This window comes from Eupeodes corollae, chromosome 2 (genome assembly GCF_945859685.1).
Source record: "Eupeodes corollae chromosome 2, idEupCoro1.1, whole genome shotgun sequence".
Classification (NCBI taxonomy): domain Eukaryota; kingdom Metazoa; phylum Arthropoda; class Insecta; order Diptera; family Syrphidae; genus Eupeodes; species Eupeodes corollae.
Genome location: NC_079148.1, coordinates 77,191,201 through 77,206,302, shown reverse-complemented (window position 1 = coordinate 77,206,302; position 15,102 = coordinate 77,191,201). Strand labels below are relative to the sequence as shown.

General features: G+C 36.4%; 2 protein-coding genes across 2 annotated transcripts; both read left to right on the top strand.

Moving 5' to 3' along the window:
• The first annotated feature begins 404 nt into the window (after positions 1-404).
• On the top strand, positions 405-4,549 carry LOC129947190 (chromatin assembly factor 1 subunit A). Its single transcript, XM_056057643.1, has 3 exons — positions 405-2,491; positions 2,555-2,727; positions 2,943-4,549. Exons 1-3 carry the CDS (start codon positions 499-501, stop codon positions 4,269-4,271), a joined length of 3,495 nt encoding a protein of 1,164 aa, XP_055913618.1. The 5' UTR covers positions 405-498; the 3' UTR covers positions 4,272-4,549.
• A 6,924-nt stretch (positions 4,550-11,473) lies between these two features.
• LOC129944595 (transmembrane protein 41 homolog) lies at positions 11,474-14,721 on the top strand. Its single transcript, XM_056054136.1, has 4 exons — positions 11,474-11,691; positions 11,785-11,920; positions 11,997-12,125; positions 13,759-14,721. The coding sequence occupies exons 1-4, from the start codon at positions 11,661-11,663 to the stop codon at positions 14,264-14,266; spliced, it is 804 nt and encodes a 267-aa protein (XP_055910111.1). The 5' UTR covers positions 11,474-11,660; the 3' UTR covers positions 14,267-14,721.
• The last annotated feature ends 381 nt before the right edge of the window (positions 14,722-15,102 follow it).

Here is a 15,102-nt window from a genome sequence, read left to right as displayed (position 1 = left end):
TTTTTCACATTCTTGCTTAGTTAGAAATGTTTAAATTGACACTTGACCCCTTCGCATCTTGAACTGTGAATAAAATAATGCAGATTTTGCTAGCGACTTAAGAGTTTTATTGTTTTCTCCAGTCGGAGAGTTTATTATTTGTATAGGCTCTTTCCACTACCTTAAAGAAAATTTTGTTCAACAAGTAGGTAGTTTTTAAAAATTAAAAACTTGAATTTATACATATTTCCATTTTCATCAAAAATATAAGACTTCAAGTTTTCTTGTGTCAAAAGGACAAAATAAGAAGTGCAGTGTTACCCTTAATATAAATTGAGGCAATTGCAACTACCACCTATAACTGAAATATTGAAACTAGTTTGAATTGCTACCAACTTCATGTGCCATTTTCATAATCAGTTGGCGCGTTTTCACTTGAATTGACGTTAAGCAAAGCGGGTTTTTCATAGTTTTTTCGTAAATAAAGTTAAAAATAATTTATTTGTTAATTTTATTCATATGAAAACAATTCAGTCTGAAGGCGGCCAAAAGGCAATTATGAAGAGTGCTCGAAAATCGAACAAAGTTACAACACCGAGTACCGAGAGACAAAGAAATGAAAAAGAATCAAGCACAGGAAAGAAGCTCGTACAGGCTCGCCTACCATTCAAAATAATCGCAGGAACTCTCCCAATAAAATCTCAAGAAGATGCTGCCTCCTCTGCAATTGAAATTCCAACAAAAAAACGCAAACTATCATTCACTGAAGAACTGGAGAATCAAAAAAAGATCGGTAAGAGTCATAGTAAGGAGAATTTAACAGCCCTTGACAAATTAGATCCTTCATCTGTTGATGTTATTGTCCTTGATGATGAATCATCTGAGGAAGAGACTCCACCGAGTGTATCAAAATCTCCAAAGACACCAATATCCTCCGGGACGGCGTCTCAGAAGAAGAAAAATAAAGGCACTCCTAACAATGGAAGCTCTACAACCCCAAAACTACAGATAAAACTGCCATTAAGTGGGAAAAAGAAGAGGAAAAGTAAGAGAATCTCTCATCCAACAACCCAAACGGAAGGAGGTAGCGATTTGAGCGATGTAGAGCTTGTGTCTGAAGAGCAGGACCAAAATCCCCCTAAGAAGCTCAAACGCGAAGAAGTTTCAAAGCAGGAAGTTGAAGATCTATCTTCGGGTGAAGTTGACGATGTAAATCAAAAGACAGACACAAATACGGGTAAATGTAATTCATCACATCAAAAAGAAATTATATCAAAAGAAACTAAAAGCCCATCTGAATCTGTACTCCAAACACCCAAAACTTCAAAGTCAACTAAAAAAACTGAATCCACTGAGGGAGAATCATGTGAAACTGACACGCCCCAACCAAGTGATTCCATTAGGGTGTCTAAAAGATCTAATAAGTCTAAAACACCACAAAAAGTAGAAAATTCAGAGAAATCTAGGGACAACCAAATGAACAATTCACAACAAAAAGCTCTACAGAAAACAAGAAGCGATAAAAAAGATGAGTCACTAACTCAAAAGGCTACTAACCAAGATCCTCCAAACGGCTCTTCCGTTAAGGAAAATAGCGCAAGTCCAAAAAAAGAAACGCGACCATCTCGAAGATCTATCAGAATTTCTGAAACTGATAATAATAAAAAAGAAGATGAAGGTGTCTCATCGGAACCAGAGTTTGTGTCCGAAACCCTAACTGCAGCTGATACGTCACTCAATAAGTCTCAAAACAAATTACTAACCCCTAAACAACAAAAACTAATGGAGCAACGCAAAAAAGCTCGTGAAGAAAAAGAACTGAAGTTGCAACAGCTGAAGGAGGAGAAGGAACGAAAATTGCAAGAGCAACGAGAGGAGCGGGAACGTAAGGTGCAGGAGGAAAAAATTCAAAAACAAAAAGAGCGTGAAGAGCGAGAGTTACAGCGAAAAAGAGAACGCGAAGAAAAGGAAGAACAAAAACGGCGTGAAAGAGAAGAAAAGGAAGACGCACGCCGCAAAGAAAAGGAAGACAAGGAGCGTAAACGCCTGGCCGAGATAGAAGCCAAAAACGAAGAGAAACGCAAAAAAGACGAAGCTAAAGAAGAAGAGCGCCGAAAAAAGGACGAAGACCGTCGTCGGAAGGAACTCGAAAAAGAAGAAGAGGAAAATAAAAAGAAAAAGGCAGCACAAGCATTTACAAAGTTCTTTGTCCCAAAGCCAGTAAAACCAATAACCGATGAAGACCAAGAGTCTCGGGAAGACGCAGAGAGCGTTGATTCGCTTGCATTCCGGCCATTTCAAGTTAAGGGTGACATGAAATTGGCGCCGTTAGTTAGGCGGGAATTCAAAGAGCGCTCGAGAGAAAAGCTGGATTCTTTTCTAAAAAATACCCTAACAGATAAATCGAGGCTGTACGTAGGCGAACTGAAAAGTGGGGCACACACACCTCTGAGAGGTTTTAAAACAGCCTTAAAGAACAACGAGGAGTACGAAGACGATGTTGTAATTATTGGTAAGTGGAGGTTTCTAAATTAAATATGCAAGTAAATTCGATAAATTCTTACCAAAATTCTAGCTACTGAACTTGAAAACGCTGCCCAGACAATTGATGAGCCAAGGACTATGCCAATTCAAACGTATAAAGCTAAATATTATTTCTTTCGTGAAAATCGTCGTCCGCCCTTTTATGGAACTTGGAGGAAAAAGAGTACTGTGATCACACCAAGGAGGCCTTTCGCTACGGATAAGGTAATGATGACTATAGTTTTCAGGTTCGAAACACATTAAACCACTCCTCTAGTAAAAGTGTCAGTTATGGCGTTCATTAGAACCTATGATTTTTTTAAAGCTATAACTGGCGCGGATCGTTTTTGTTTGTCTAACGTTGTTAATTCTCGAACATATAACTATAATAAATTGAATTACCAGAATTAGTTTTTTATGAACTTCTTTTGATTTTTTAGGCATTTTTTGATTACGAAGTAGATTCTGACGATGAATGGGAAGAAGAAGAGCCCGGAGAGTCATTGAATGGTAGTGAAGATGAGAAGGACGAATCAGAAGACGATGACTACGAAGTCGACAATGAATGGTTTGTTCCACACGGCCATTTGAGTGATGAGGAAATTCAAAACGAAGATGAACTTGGTCCGGATACTTCCCGCGAAGCCCAAAAGGCTAAACTCAAAGCTCTTCAACAAGAATTCGCCCAGGAAATGAAAAAGAAAACCGAAAAAATAAAACCAAGACTAATTGGTGCAATTTGGGAGGACAAAAATGGTAATCGCCCCAAACTATGCCCAACTATCATATGGGATAGCCTCTCTACTCGTGCAATGATATTCTGTGAACCACCCCTAGTGGAAGCGCCTGAAGTTCCCGAACCCGAACCAAGTACCCCACCACCGGAGAAACAAAAACGAATCGAAATCAAAGATGATCTTTTGAAGGATTTGGCGCGTCTGGTTCATGGGAATCGACATTCAAGAGTGTTCCTTATAAAAGAATATATGGAACACGTGGCTAATACTTGTGAAAGAATACAGAATGGTGAGTGCCTAGCGCCAACCAAATCTCAGATAAAAGAAAAAATCGATGAAATCTCCGAGTGGTCTGTAGTAGATGCCGTCAACAAGAAGAAGAAAAATAAAAAGAAACTGTGTTGGGTTGTTGCGGCGGATGTTTTGGATAAATATTCCCTTGGGAACTTGAGCTTACGCAACGAATGGACCTACAAACTTCAACCCAAATTCGATCAAGATAAGGCTGGTCAGAATGCAGTCAATGATACTGACGATGAAAGCTTAAAACAAGACACTTCCGAACATTCTAAAACTGCTAAAAGTGAAAAGAAAAAACCTAAACCTGCAGGTATAACCAAATTCACTAAAGTCATAACGAAAGAAGTAAAACCCAACAAAAACACAGATTCAGAATCTGCTTCTCCGAAAACAATATCAAAAAGTTCTCCTAAGGTGTCTAAAAATACACCTTCCCCAAAAGTCAAAGAAGCAAAAAAAGCAGTAATTCCAGCTTTTAAGAAACCTGCCCCACCTGCACCTTCAGTGACCAATAAAGAGCCAATAGTTAAAAAAAGAGTTGCTCTATTGATGTCAGTTCCGCCTGGACAACAGTTTTCACCCCAATCAAAGAACGCTTTGATAAGTAAGTTCCTGCAAAATAATAAAACTGGAGCTTCCGCCGCAGCAAAGTCAAAAGAAGGTCAAAAATCATCTAAAGTGCCTAGTTCTGTGACAACAATGGATGTCGATGAAGTTGTTCTGCTCGATTAAAGGATATAATTATGTATAATGTTATTGATTGTTAAACTGTATTTAGTTCTTTATCGCATTCGGATATATCTCGCCGTTAGTTATTAATTTATATTATCTATATGTAATCTATATAATAGGGTGTATTTTTACTACTTAAAATGATATATACAACATTTGATTTTAATATACTTACATAATAAAAAAATATCTTTTTCATGAAAGAGACCACCTAGAAATGTGTAAACACTTGTTTTCAATTGCAATTGTACTTCCCCAAAAGAAAAATATTGGAAAGCCATGATTCTCATGCATTATCTTGTTTTAGACTTTAAGAGATATTGATAAGTGTAATATGCTAGAGCCTGGCGGATCGTTTTCAACTCGACTCGCGTCGTATTTTCTTATTAACTAATTCGCGGTGAAGCGAAAATAGTTCGTCCTGTATTCCAGTTATTTGTTTGACTTTTTCTTCCTATATTCCAGTGATTTGACACTTTTGGTTTGACAGCTTTACACAAATTTTGTTATGTTTTGATTGAATTTGTGAAATTTGGGGTTATTAATTTAATAAACATTATTCAATACAAAAAATGGAATTAATTATGGTGCATATTTATTCTTAAGGGGGGAATGTGAGGAATCCTTAAGATTACGGGTGTCACATTTTTATATAATTACAATCAAGAAAGAATCCAATCGAACAGTGAATAATAATAAACACTTTCGCCTGTGAGTCCGCCAAAAAAAGCATCGGATTTTAACTCGACAACAAACATTATGATTCATTTCAAATTCGTTAATTGGTTGAATTCAAAACAGGCAGCAGTGCACGGGTCGCGTCTCCAAGTAGCTGTTTGTTTTTCTGTTCATTTCGTTGGTTGTTTGATTATTAAAGCTCAATTAATAATAAACAATATACCAGTATTACCCATGGCATGATGGGTAGTACGTTGAACTGTGGAGCCTAGTCTAGGTGGCGTCCGAACACAACTCCAAGGGTCGTGGGTTCGAATCCCGTACGGAGCGCACCAAAAATATTGAAGCTTCGGTAAGGAGAGGAAAGCAAGGGTATCGAAAGATACCTCTGCCAATACATCAGGTGATGTTGCTGTGGTGCCAGCAGCGGTACAGAGTACAGACCGCCATCAGTAAATTTGAAGACAGTTTGAAAAAATTAAAGGAGGAAATGCAGCCGCTCCTCAGTCAACTTAAGCAGAAGCAAGAGAGCCGCCGACAACAAGAGGCAGTGCAACGGCTACTGCACCAAAAACAGAAGCAACAAAAATAACAGCAACCACAGCGACAGCAGCAACATTCACAAAGCAAGCTTACTTCCAAAACCTCAGGAGCGGAGAAATTTAAAAACGCCAGCAACAGCAGGCCCAAGTGTTGAGGGCCCAACAACCTCAACAAAAGCCAAACAACGGCTACAAGAAGAGCCAAAACAGCCGCAGCAACAACCAATCCTGCAGCAGCAGAAACAGCAACAGAAACATCAACAAAAGCCACAGAAGCAACAGCAGCAACAACAGAAACACCACAGGCTAGGAAAGAAAAAGAGCCACCTATTAGGACCCATAAAGTTGACATACAGGACATTAAACAGGTATGTAAGTTGGCCACTAAGGGCAAATTTCTCATACAAATTTAAAATGAAAAAGAAAAGAATTATTCGGTCCAGTATTTCTCACCGGCCGAATACAAGTTAGTGAAAGAGTTACTAAAAGAGGCCACAGCTGTGTTCTTCCGCTACACGCCTAAAAGCGAGAAATTTAAGACGGTCCTTCTGAAGGGCAGAAGTTCCTGAACGGAACCGGAGGAGCTCTTAGCTGAGCTCCGCCTAAAAGCAATTGACGATCTCGATTTTATCGGGGTCAAGCCTTTCACTACGGTGAAGTCCAGACGAGGGGGTTATAGGTTGCCAATGTTCCTCGTAACATTATCGCCCAAAGCAGTTTCGAGAATATGAAGAAAATCGAATCTCTCCACAATCAAGCTGTACACTGGGACACATTAAAAAGACACGACGATATTCTACAATGTACGAAGTGCCAGAGGTTTGGCCATGCCAAAGCCAATTGCAATATGCAGTTGCGCTGTGTCACGTGCCACATCGAAGGCGAATGCAAGCTGGAGAATGAGTGGGTTGAGGATTTGACCCTGCTCAAGTGTATCCTTTGTGGAAACCAAGGGCACCCGGCTAACTATAGGGGTTGCCCTAAGGTCCAACAAATGAACCAAAAACAGGAAAGTCAAAAAGCCGAAGGAAGTTGAACAGTTCGACAGGCTCCAACACAAAAGTTCGTGGATCCCAAATTCTCTTACGCCCAAATGGTGTCAGGGAATGAGAACACGAGACAGGCTCCACCACCGGTTGTCCCAAAGGCCCCTGTGCCTAAGGCACCAGAGGTGCAGCCTGACATTTTAGCCTTGTTGTCGAGGCAAAAGTGTAGATCATACTCTACTCTTTGTTGCCTGGCCTGGAATTTAGACCATAATGGGCGCGCTGCCGGAGACGCGCCTAAAAGTCCTACTTGTGAATGTAAATTCACTGATTAGGATTAAACAAAGAGCCAATATGTTATAATTGTTGAAAGACTACAGTCCCGATGTGTTTATGGCTAGCGATACTAAGATAAAACACAAATTGACTCATAAATATTACAATATCGTAAGAGAGACTCCACTCAAGGGGGCGGTGTCGCTCTTTTTATACGAAAAGGCATTAATTAAAAAGTCATATACAACAATGAATTGCGAAAGCTCAAGACGCTAGAAGTTTGCGTTGTATGCATCTCCCTCACTCAAGGGAAGCGAATGCATATGATTGCGGCTTTTGCGGCTGGAGCTCCGTAGGTTACTTACTTTGCGTCAGAACTCGAGATTCTTTTTAGGGAAATTAAACTGAGCTTGGAAGAAAACTATTTCATCTTGGCCGGTGATTTGAACGCAAAACATGAAGATTTGGGAAATCAACATAGTAATCCCTGAGATAATCATCTTTTTAATTTGATGAATCTTTACTGCGTTGAATATGGCGTCGACCTGCTGGCTTCTGAAAAGCCATCGTATCCAAGAAGAGGCTCCTTTCTGAATCTTTTGCTGTACGACACAAGACTGACAGTTACAGACAAAGTGGGTAATCACCCTCGAAACTGCTTACAGACAGTCGAGTACGACAGTGATCACTGCGGACTGGCTGCTGTAATGCAGGTTCCAAACGAATGCGTGGAGTTAGAGGAATACGTTGCAAGGCATTCTTGCAATTACAGTAAGATGCGCTGGCCTCGTTTCAACAACACCCTAGCGAGAGAACTTCGTTCGAGTGACATAGCCCCACTAAACAACAGAAACTTGACAAATAAAGAAATTGATCAACATTTTCAACAGATGGACGAAACAATAAAACGAACGAGTTAACAGACAATACCAAAGTAAAAAGAACGGGACCAAATGGACGCTTACAGACGCACTACGTAAGCACAAGAGTGACTTACTGACAAAACTCAAAAACTTGTACAGACGACGTACAGAGCCACACGACTTGGAGGTTAGGACACTGAAGTCGTCAATAAAACATGTCAATCTGTTCATTAAGGAGAACTACAGGTTATCAATAACAAGTACTGGGACCGCAAGATCCGGTCAGTTAATTCCAGTGACCCTAATATGTTCCTTAAAATCAACAAGATATTCAGGAAAAAGAACGAGAATGAACTTCCGTGTCTGAAACTTCCAAAGAACTGAAGAGAACAGGGACGTACTCAGGACAGCGCAAATAGATCCAGAAGAAGCCATCTTTGATGGTGACTTTTATATAATTGAAGATCCGAAGGAAAAAGTAGAGGCGGTGGGAGTTGCTTTCCAGCAAGTGTACAAGGTGAATGTTAGCATTCGCCCAACCACGACCTGGAAAACAGAGCCCTACTTAATCATTTTTACCTCCGAAATTATATCACACAATAGCGATATGAGAACCGCGGTTTCAAGCGGTTCAATGACGACTCCTTGGCAAATGCCATAATCGCCGAGCAAACGGGAGCAAGTCCTTGTTAGTGACGAAGGTTGAGTTTCAGCTCATCTTCAACTCAATAAAAAACCAAAAGTCAGCAGGTGTCAATGGTATATCCAACGTTTTACTAAGTCATTTACCGATGGAGGCAATTGACATTTACACCACACTCTTCAATAATGCACTGAATAATGCATATTATCCCGTGCATTGGAAGACCGCTGTGGTTCATCCTCTCCCGAAAAAGGGAAAGGACAACTCCAACCCATCAAATTTTCGGTCGATACGTCTTCTTCCGAGCATCAGCAAAGTTTCCGAAAAAATCATTAATAGGGCTCTGACTAAGTGGGCTGCGGACAACAAAATAATTCCGGATAAACAGTTCGGGTTCAAGGCGGGTTATGACACAATTCATGCTGCGTCTAACCGTATGGTTAGAGGGTCTTTACCTAAAACTGAGCAGGCTTGGCATAAACAAGCCATTGTTGTATATACTTTATGATATGCTTAACGGTAGAAAGTTTGTTGTCAAAAGTGGCAATGTAACTTCTACCACAACATTCTCAATTAAAATGGTCTTCAACAGGGAGCGGTGAATTCGACGATTCTCTTCAGCAGTTTCACCAGCGATCTGATAGGTAGTCTTACAAAGGCAATTGCTTACGCCGACGATATAATTGCGTACAGAACGGCCCGAAAGGTTGATGTTATTAGAATTCTCTTGCAACGTGATTTCGACAAGATTCAGCGATATTGCGACGACTGGAAACTGAAAATAAATGTCCAGAAGTCGGAGACAATTCTGTTCCGGACTCTGTTGGCTAGGGCCACGAGGGATACGTGTAAGAATTGGTGCAAGATGGTCATCGTTGATCTTTGCGGGCAGCAATTGGCGAGCAAAAGTGTAGTGAAGTACCTTGGTATCTGGTTAGATCAGTATTTATATTTCGACAGACATATAAATGCTGCTCTGACCAGGGCCAGAGGAGAGGAGGAGGAGAAAGTAATTTGCTGCATGGCCCTCATACGGCCGATGATCGTTTATGGTTGTCCTGTGTGGTTCAACGTTGCCCCTTTCCAGATGGAGAAGTTTCGGGTGTTCGAGCGGCAGTGTTGCCGACGCTAATCTACCACGTCAGACCGTGGATAGGCGACTCCTGTACAATCGGAGACAAAAAGACAACAAAATATGAAAAACAAAAATGTTAGATAGTTGGATTTGCTGCTGTTGTTGTTCTAGTTTTAAGTAGTTAATAGGTAGTTTAGTTAGCTGTAAGTTTTATGTTAAGGACCTTATTTTAAGTAGTTTTTAAAAAAGGATATCGATATTGTTTTTTTTTGTCAATAATCTTAATTTCTCTAAAACGATGTAAGGATTTGTGTACTGTTCGGTTAGATAAACCATTAAATCACTGGTGAACCCATTACTATGATAGTCATACTACCAGCCATGAAGAAACTTTCGTGTTTAGAGATATTTCAAAAATTGATAATTATTAATCAGCGTTCCAATGACCTTTTAAAGAAGGAACGCTAATGCAATTGGGCAATAGTTGTAGAGTGAGGAGGATTCACCCTTTTTTGGGATTAGCTGAAAATATGCTGTTTTAGTATATTCCATCCACTCGGAAAAAGACGTGAAGAGTAGAAATGATTGAAACGGATCTCAATTTGGATAGAATGCAGATAAAATTATAAACAACAGCACTTATATTCCCGGCAGCAACAGTGTTTCGGGAGAAACCCATGATATGGCTAAATAATTTATTGTTTCGTGGTCGCGAGTAACCACTTATCTTATGAGAAACAATAAAGGTCAGATAAAATTTTATTTACAGTTAATGAATTTTAATTTAGTGATCATGGTGGATGAAATGAAGTTCAATGGTGATTCAGGGATCTATTCAACCACTTTTAAATCCATCAATTTACCGAAGGCGGAAATACAAATTCTTGAACCATATACCCAAAACTTGAACTTGATTATGAGGTTCAATATTACCCTCGGTAATAAAGTAATTGTCTGCGCCCCAATCAAACACATTTAAACATTTACAAAATAGAAATAAACAGCTTTTAACCAACAAATTAATTCAAACACTATTTCAAACTAACGATTAATATAACTAGTTATAATTCGAGAGAATTAATCAAATAGTAAATGTGGAACTAAAAGTCTCATTAATCTTAATATTTGCATGTGGTTTAAATAGCTTGAAAATAAATAATAATAGACCAGTTCATGTTTATCAGATTTCAGATTATTTTCTCAGACGTAGCACTCAAATTTGCTTTGTATTTCTTTTCATCCTTTTCTCAGATTTCTGACATCAAAACTGAGAAATTTGAAAGAGGAATTGTGTTTCATGTTTCTGAGTATCATAGAGGAAATATATTATGAGTCCCGACCGGTACCCGTCCTACCTAAAACACCCTAAAATTCCATTTGAGGTGAAATCTCTCAAATTCGTTATCGGTGAATACATATGAGTGGTGGAAAAAAAGCAAAATAGGAGATTGGGCTAAAAACAACCTACGAAATTTGTGTGACCTATCAAAAATGATAAATCCACATCTTCAATTTTGCAAAACCAAACAATTTGTTTCGGTTTTTTAGAGTAAGTTTTTTGTCAACTGTTTAAAATATGATTTCATATTTTTCAGAGCAAAAATCTTTATAATGAAGAAAATACAAAGTTACTTCAATGAATAAAAAGTAAGTCAAATTGCAGTGAAGTCGGTGTAACAATTTTTATAATTAATTAATTTTATAGATTTTATTTTATAGTCTGTGTATCCACTTTAGGTGTTGTCTTTTACATACCATAATGCAGGAAGGAACTTCCATCACGAAATCTGGAAGACAAAGTAAACAAGGCGCTAATGCACAGGTAAGTTTTGTATATTATATTTCTCTTAACAAAATAATATCAATGTTTTTAACCATAGTCGCTATATATACGATAGAGATAATATATTTCATCTATGCTGAGAATACTACAATCTCTGAAATTTTCTGGTCAAATATATAATAATTAAATTTTGTGCAGATTTTGGTTTGAGAACTCGCCTGTCACTCCAAATGAACTCATAGCTTTCCAAACTGTTTTTATTTCAATTTAACTAAAAACTCTACACCTGAACGTAAGAAACCAACCCTTATAAACTGACATGTCTGTCAATGTCACAAGTGTCAATTTTCAAGTTTCCTGGTCTAATTTTCGTAACACTTTGAAGTTTGCATCGGCACCTGCACCCGACTTTTGATTGAATAAATTATAAAAAAAACCTTATTTATACGAATTTTATCATCAACAACAATAATTTATGTGAAGCAACTAGTTTATTTAAAAAAAGAAGAACAACTGTGAAACATTTATACATTTTTAAACAAGATGGAATGTCAAGAGTCAAATTTTACAAATAGTAAGTTTTTTATCCAATGAACCAATAATATTCATTGTGCGAAAGCAAAAATTACCAATCCAAACAATTTTTTGTATTCCTCCAATTATAAAGATGTTGCACAAAAGAAGACCATGTCGGCTACTGATCGAAGCGCAACAAAGAAATCATTGACAATACTCGCAGTGATATTTTTAATGAGCTTGGCGGCAATGTCTTATGTGTATATGATGTTTCCCGAACTAGACGAGTAAGCAATATTTTGTGAATAATCATTTTAACAGTCATGTTTTAAACGATATTTTTTTGTTGTATAAATTCCTTAGGACGGAAAAGCAGTACATCAAAATACCAAGAGATATTAATGACGCAAAAATGTTAGCCAAAGTATTAGATCAATACAAGGACATGTACTATTTTGAAGTAATGTTTGGAGTTGTCACGACCTATGTGTTGTATCCTTTTTTAAAATGTATCAGTTTTACTTTTTTAGCTAATTGCAGATAAAAATTTCGTATATAGTGTAGGGTTTTATATAAAAGAACTGTTTTTTCTTGTATTTGAATCTAAGATTTAAAATTTGGTATGAACTAAATTCAGAACACGTAGTAAGTGAAGTTTAGGGTTTGGGTTTAAAAACGTTTATACTTGAGGTGCTTATTGCAATACGTATCAGGTATAATAAGCCACATTTAAAACTGTCGATATAATTCTATTTTAAAATGGGACCATAGTCCAAGTCGGTGTGACCATAATTTATATTTCGAATATTCTTTTTTTTAATAACTAATGCATAAGTAGATAGCGTTAAACCTTAAAATTATGTGAAAAATATGAAAGGCTTCGTTGTTAGGTACAATTCCATGTGTTTTTTTTTAACATAAAGTCCATCATTTTATGGCAATATGGCCTTTAATTTCTTAAAAATTTGTGCTCTTTTTTGTATGAAGGCAAATCGGAACAAATTATTTACCGAACGAGAGTCTGATTCTTGCAGCAGATATTTTCTATTAAGAGAGAAAACTAAGCTATAAATAGAAATTTAATTATCAGTTACATATTTAAAATTATCGATTTTATTTATGAATTATTATAACTGTTCCGTCCAAGCAAAGTGTCTATTGCTATAATTTACCTCTTCAATGGAACTAACTTCAAATCTTCGAAGTTGAACAAATATCATTGCAATTTTTTAATAAGTAGACTAATAGTTGCTCAGCTGGAAAAATAAATCTCATTTTGTATTTTTTTATTATTAGTACGCACTCAAATAGGCTTCGTATTTCTTTAATTAGTCAAAAATGCAATGTGAGCAATCCAATAATATATTAAAATATTTATCCTAAGCACCAAAGAAAAATAGTCTAAAAATAATGTGTGCACAAAAAACTTACTATTCAATTTAAGCAAATGTAAACAGTTGTTGACCTCTTAAATTAAATATTAACATGTTTTTATGCACTGTTCATAAAGTGAAACATGCATGTAAAGTCACACTTTACACTTTTATTAATAAATATTAATGAGTCATAACCTACAAAAGAATTCATAAGGGAATCACTGAAATTACATTTGTTTATTGTATTTTAAAGAGACACCTGAATGTTTAGTTTTTTCATATTTTGTACTTTTGTAGTAATAAATGCGAAAACATTTAGAACGATAGCGGATTAGGATGTATGCAAGAATTAAGTCAATATTTTATTTACAAATTAGTTTCCTAATGATTTCAAAATAAAAAACTTCAACTGCGCAACTACGAAAATCAAGTTGATTTGAACATCTCAAGCTGATTGGATAAGAAATATTATAGATAAATTTGTAGGGTTCCAAAATATTATGTTTTTTTTTTCAGGTAATTCAATTCATTGTGTAACAATTTTATAGTGTAAAATAATGTAAATTTCAAAAGTGACAATTTGTTGCTTTGAACCAGATTAAAACAATATATTATTTCTTTTTCTATTAATCTTTTTAATTATTAAAAACTGTATTAGTGATTCAATCAACGCAATATGAAAGTTGTGCAAATTATAATCATAAACTATTTGAAATATTTATTTTCCTTAACATACTCTATTTATACAGCCTGCAAACGTTCGCCATTCCAGGATCTTTGTTTCTATCAATATTACTTGGATTTCTTTATAAATTTCCAATAGCATTATTTTTAATATGCTTTTGTTCGTCATTAGGAGCTACGTTGTGCTATAGTATATCAAACTTAGTTGGTCGAAGATTAATTTGTCATTTTTGGCCAACAAAGACAGCCGAATGGATTAAGCAAGTGGAAAATCACCAAAACAGTCTTTTTAACTATATGCTATTTCTTCGTATGACACCCATTTTACCAAATTGGTTCATTAATATAGCTTCGCCGGTTATTGGTGTTCCAATCTACACATTTGCATTTGGTACTTTCTTCGGAGTTGCACCGCCATCAGTCATTGCCATACAAACTGGAAAGACACTTCAAAAGATGACAAGCTCGAATGAAGCTTTTTCATGGACTTCTGTTGGTATTTTAACAGTATGTGCTATCTTATCTTTAGTTCCGGGGTTACTTAAAAACAAGCTTAAAAAAAAACTTGAATAAACTTATTAGGTTGTGTTAAATGTAATGTTGTTTTTTTTTTTGTGTAATTACCTGTTTTCTTGTTACTATTATATTTTATTTATGTATATAATGCGTTCTGGGGATCATAGCATTTACAAATCAAAATTAGATTGTTTGATATTGAGTATTTTTTATATAGAACTTTTGTTTGATAAGAATGCATAAACTTATATAATTTAAGCGTTTTCGATTATTTTTATAGTAAAGTTTGATTGTTTTTTTTTTTCTTTGTATGAAACAAATTCATTAAAGTCATCATTCAAGCCAACATTATGTTATTGGGTTGAAATTATTTAAAAACTAGAATCAATACAATTGGACAAGACAGGCATATTACAATATTGTTGTATTTTATATCAAAAATATATGCGCATGTTAACCTACATGAAACATTTTTTTGAAAAATAAAAACATGTTATATCCTAGCAGCAGAAGTTAGTTGTTTTTCTTGTCAGTATCTTTTCTTTGCGATATCCAAACAATTGGAGAACTTTACTGAATTACAAACAGTATACCCTACGGCTCTTTGGATATACCCTCTCATATTTGAATTAAAATAAATTTGTTTGCTTAAACCAAATTTAACAGGGGTATTTAAATTGTATTTTTTTTTGGACTAAGACCCTAAACATGCCTCTCCTGCTATCTAATGCAAAGCATTCTACTATAACAAAAGCGGATTTGGACCTTGGTTCGTTGAAAAGAAGAATCTGCCACCCACTGAAATGGTTTAGTCACATTGAAATCAATGTTCTGGCTTCGAATCCACGCCCACAGGACAGCGCAGTAAGGGCAGACCGGGGATCAAGTGGTGC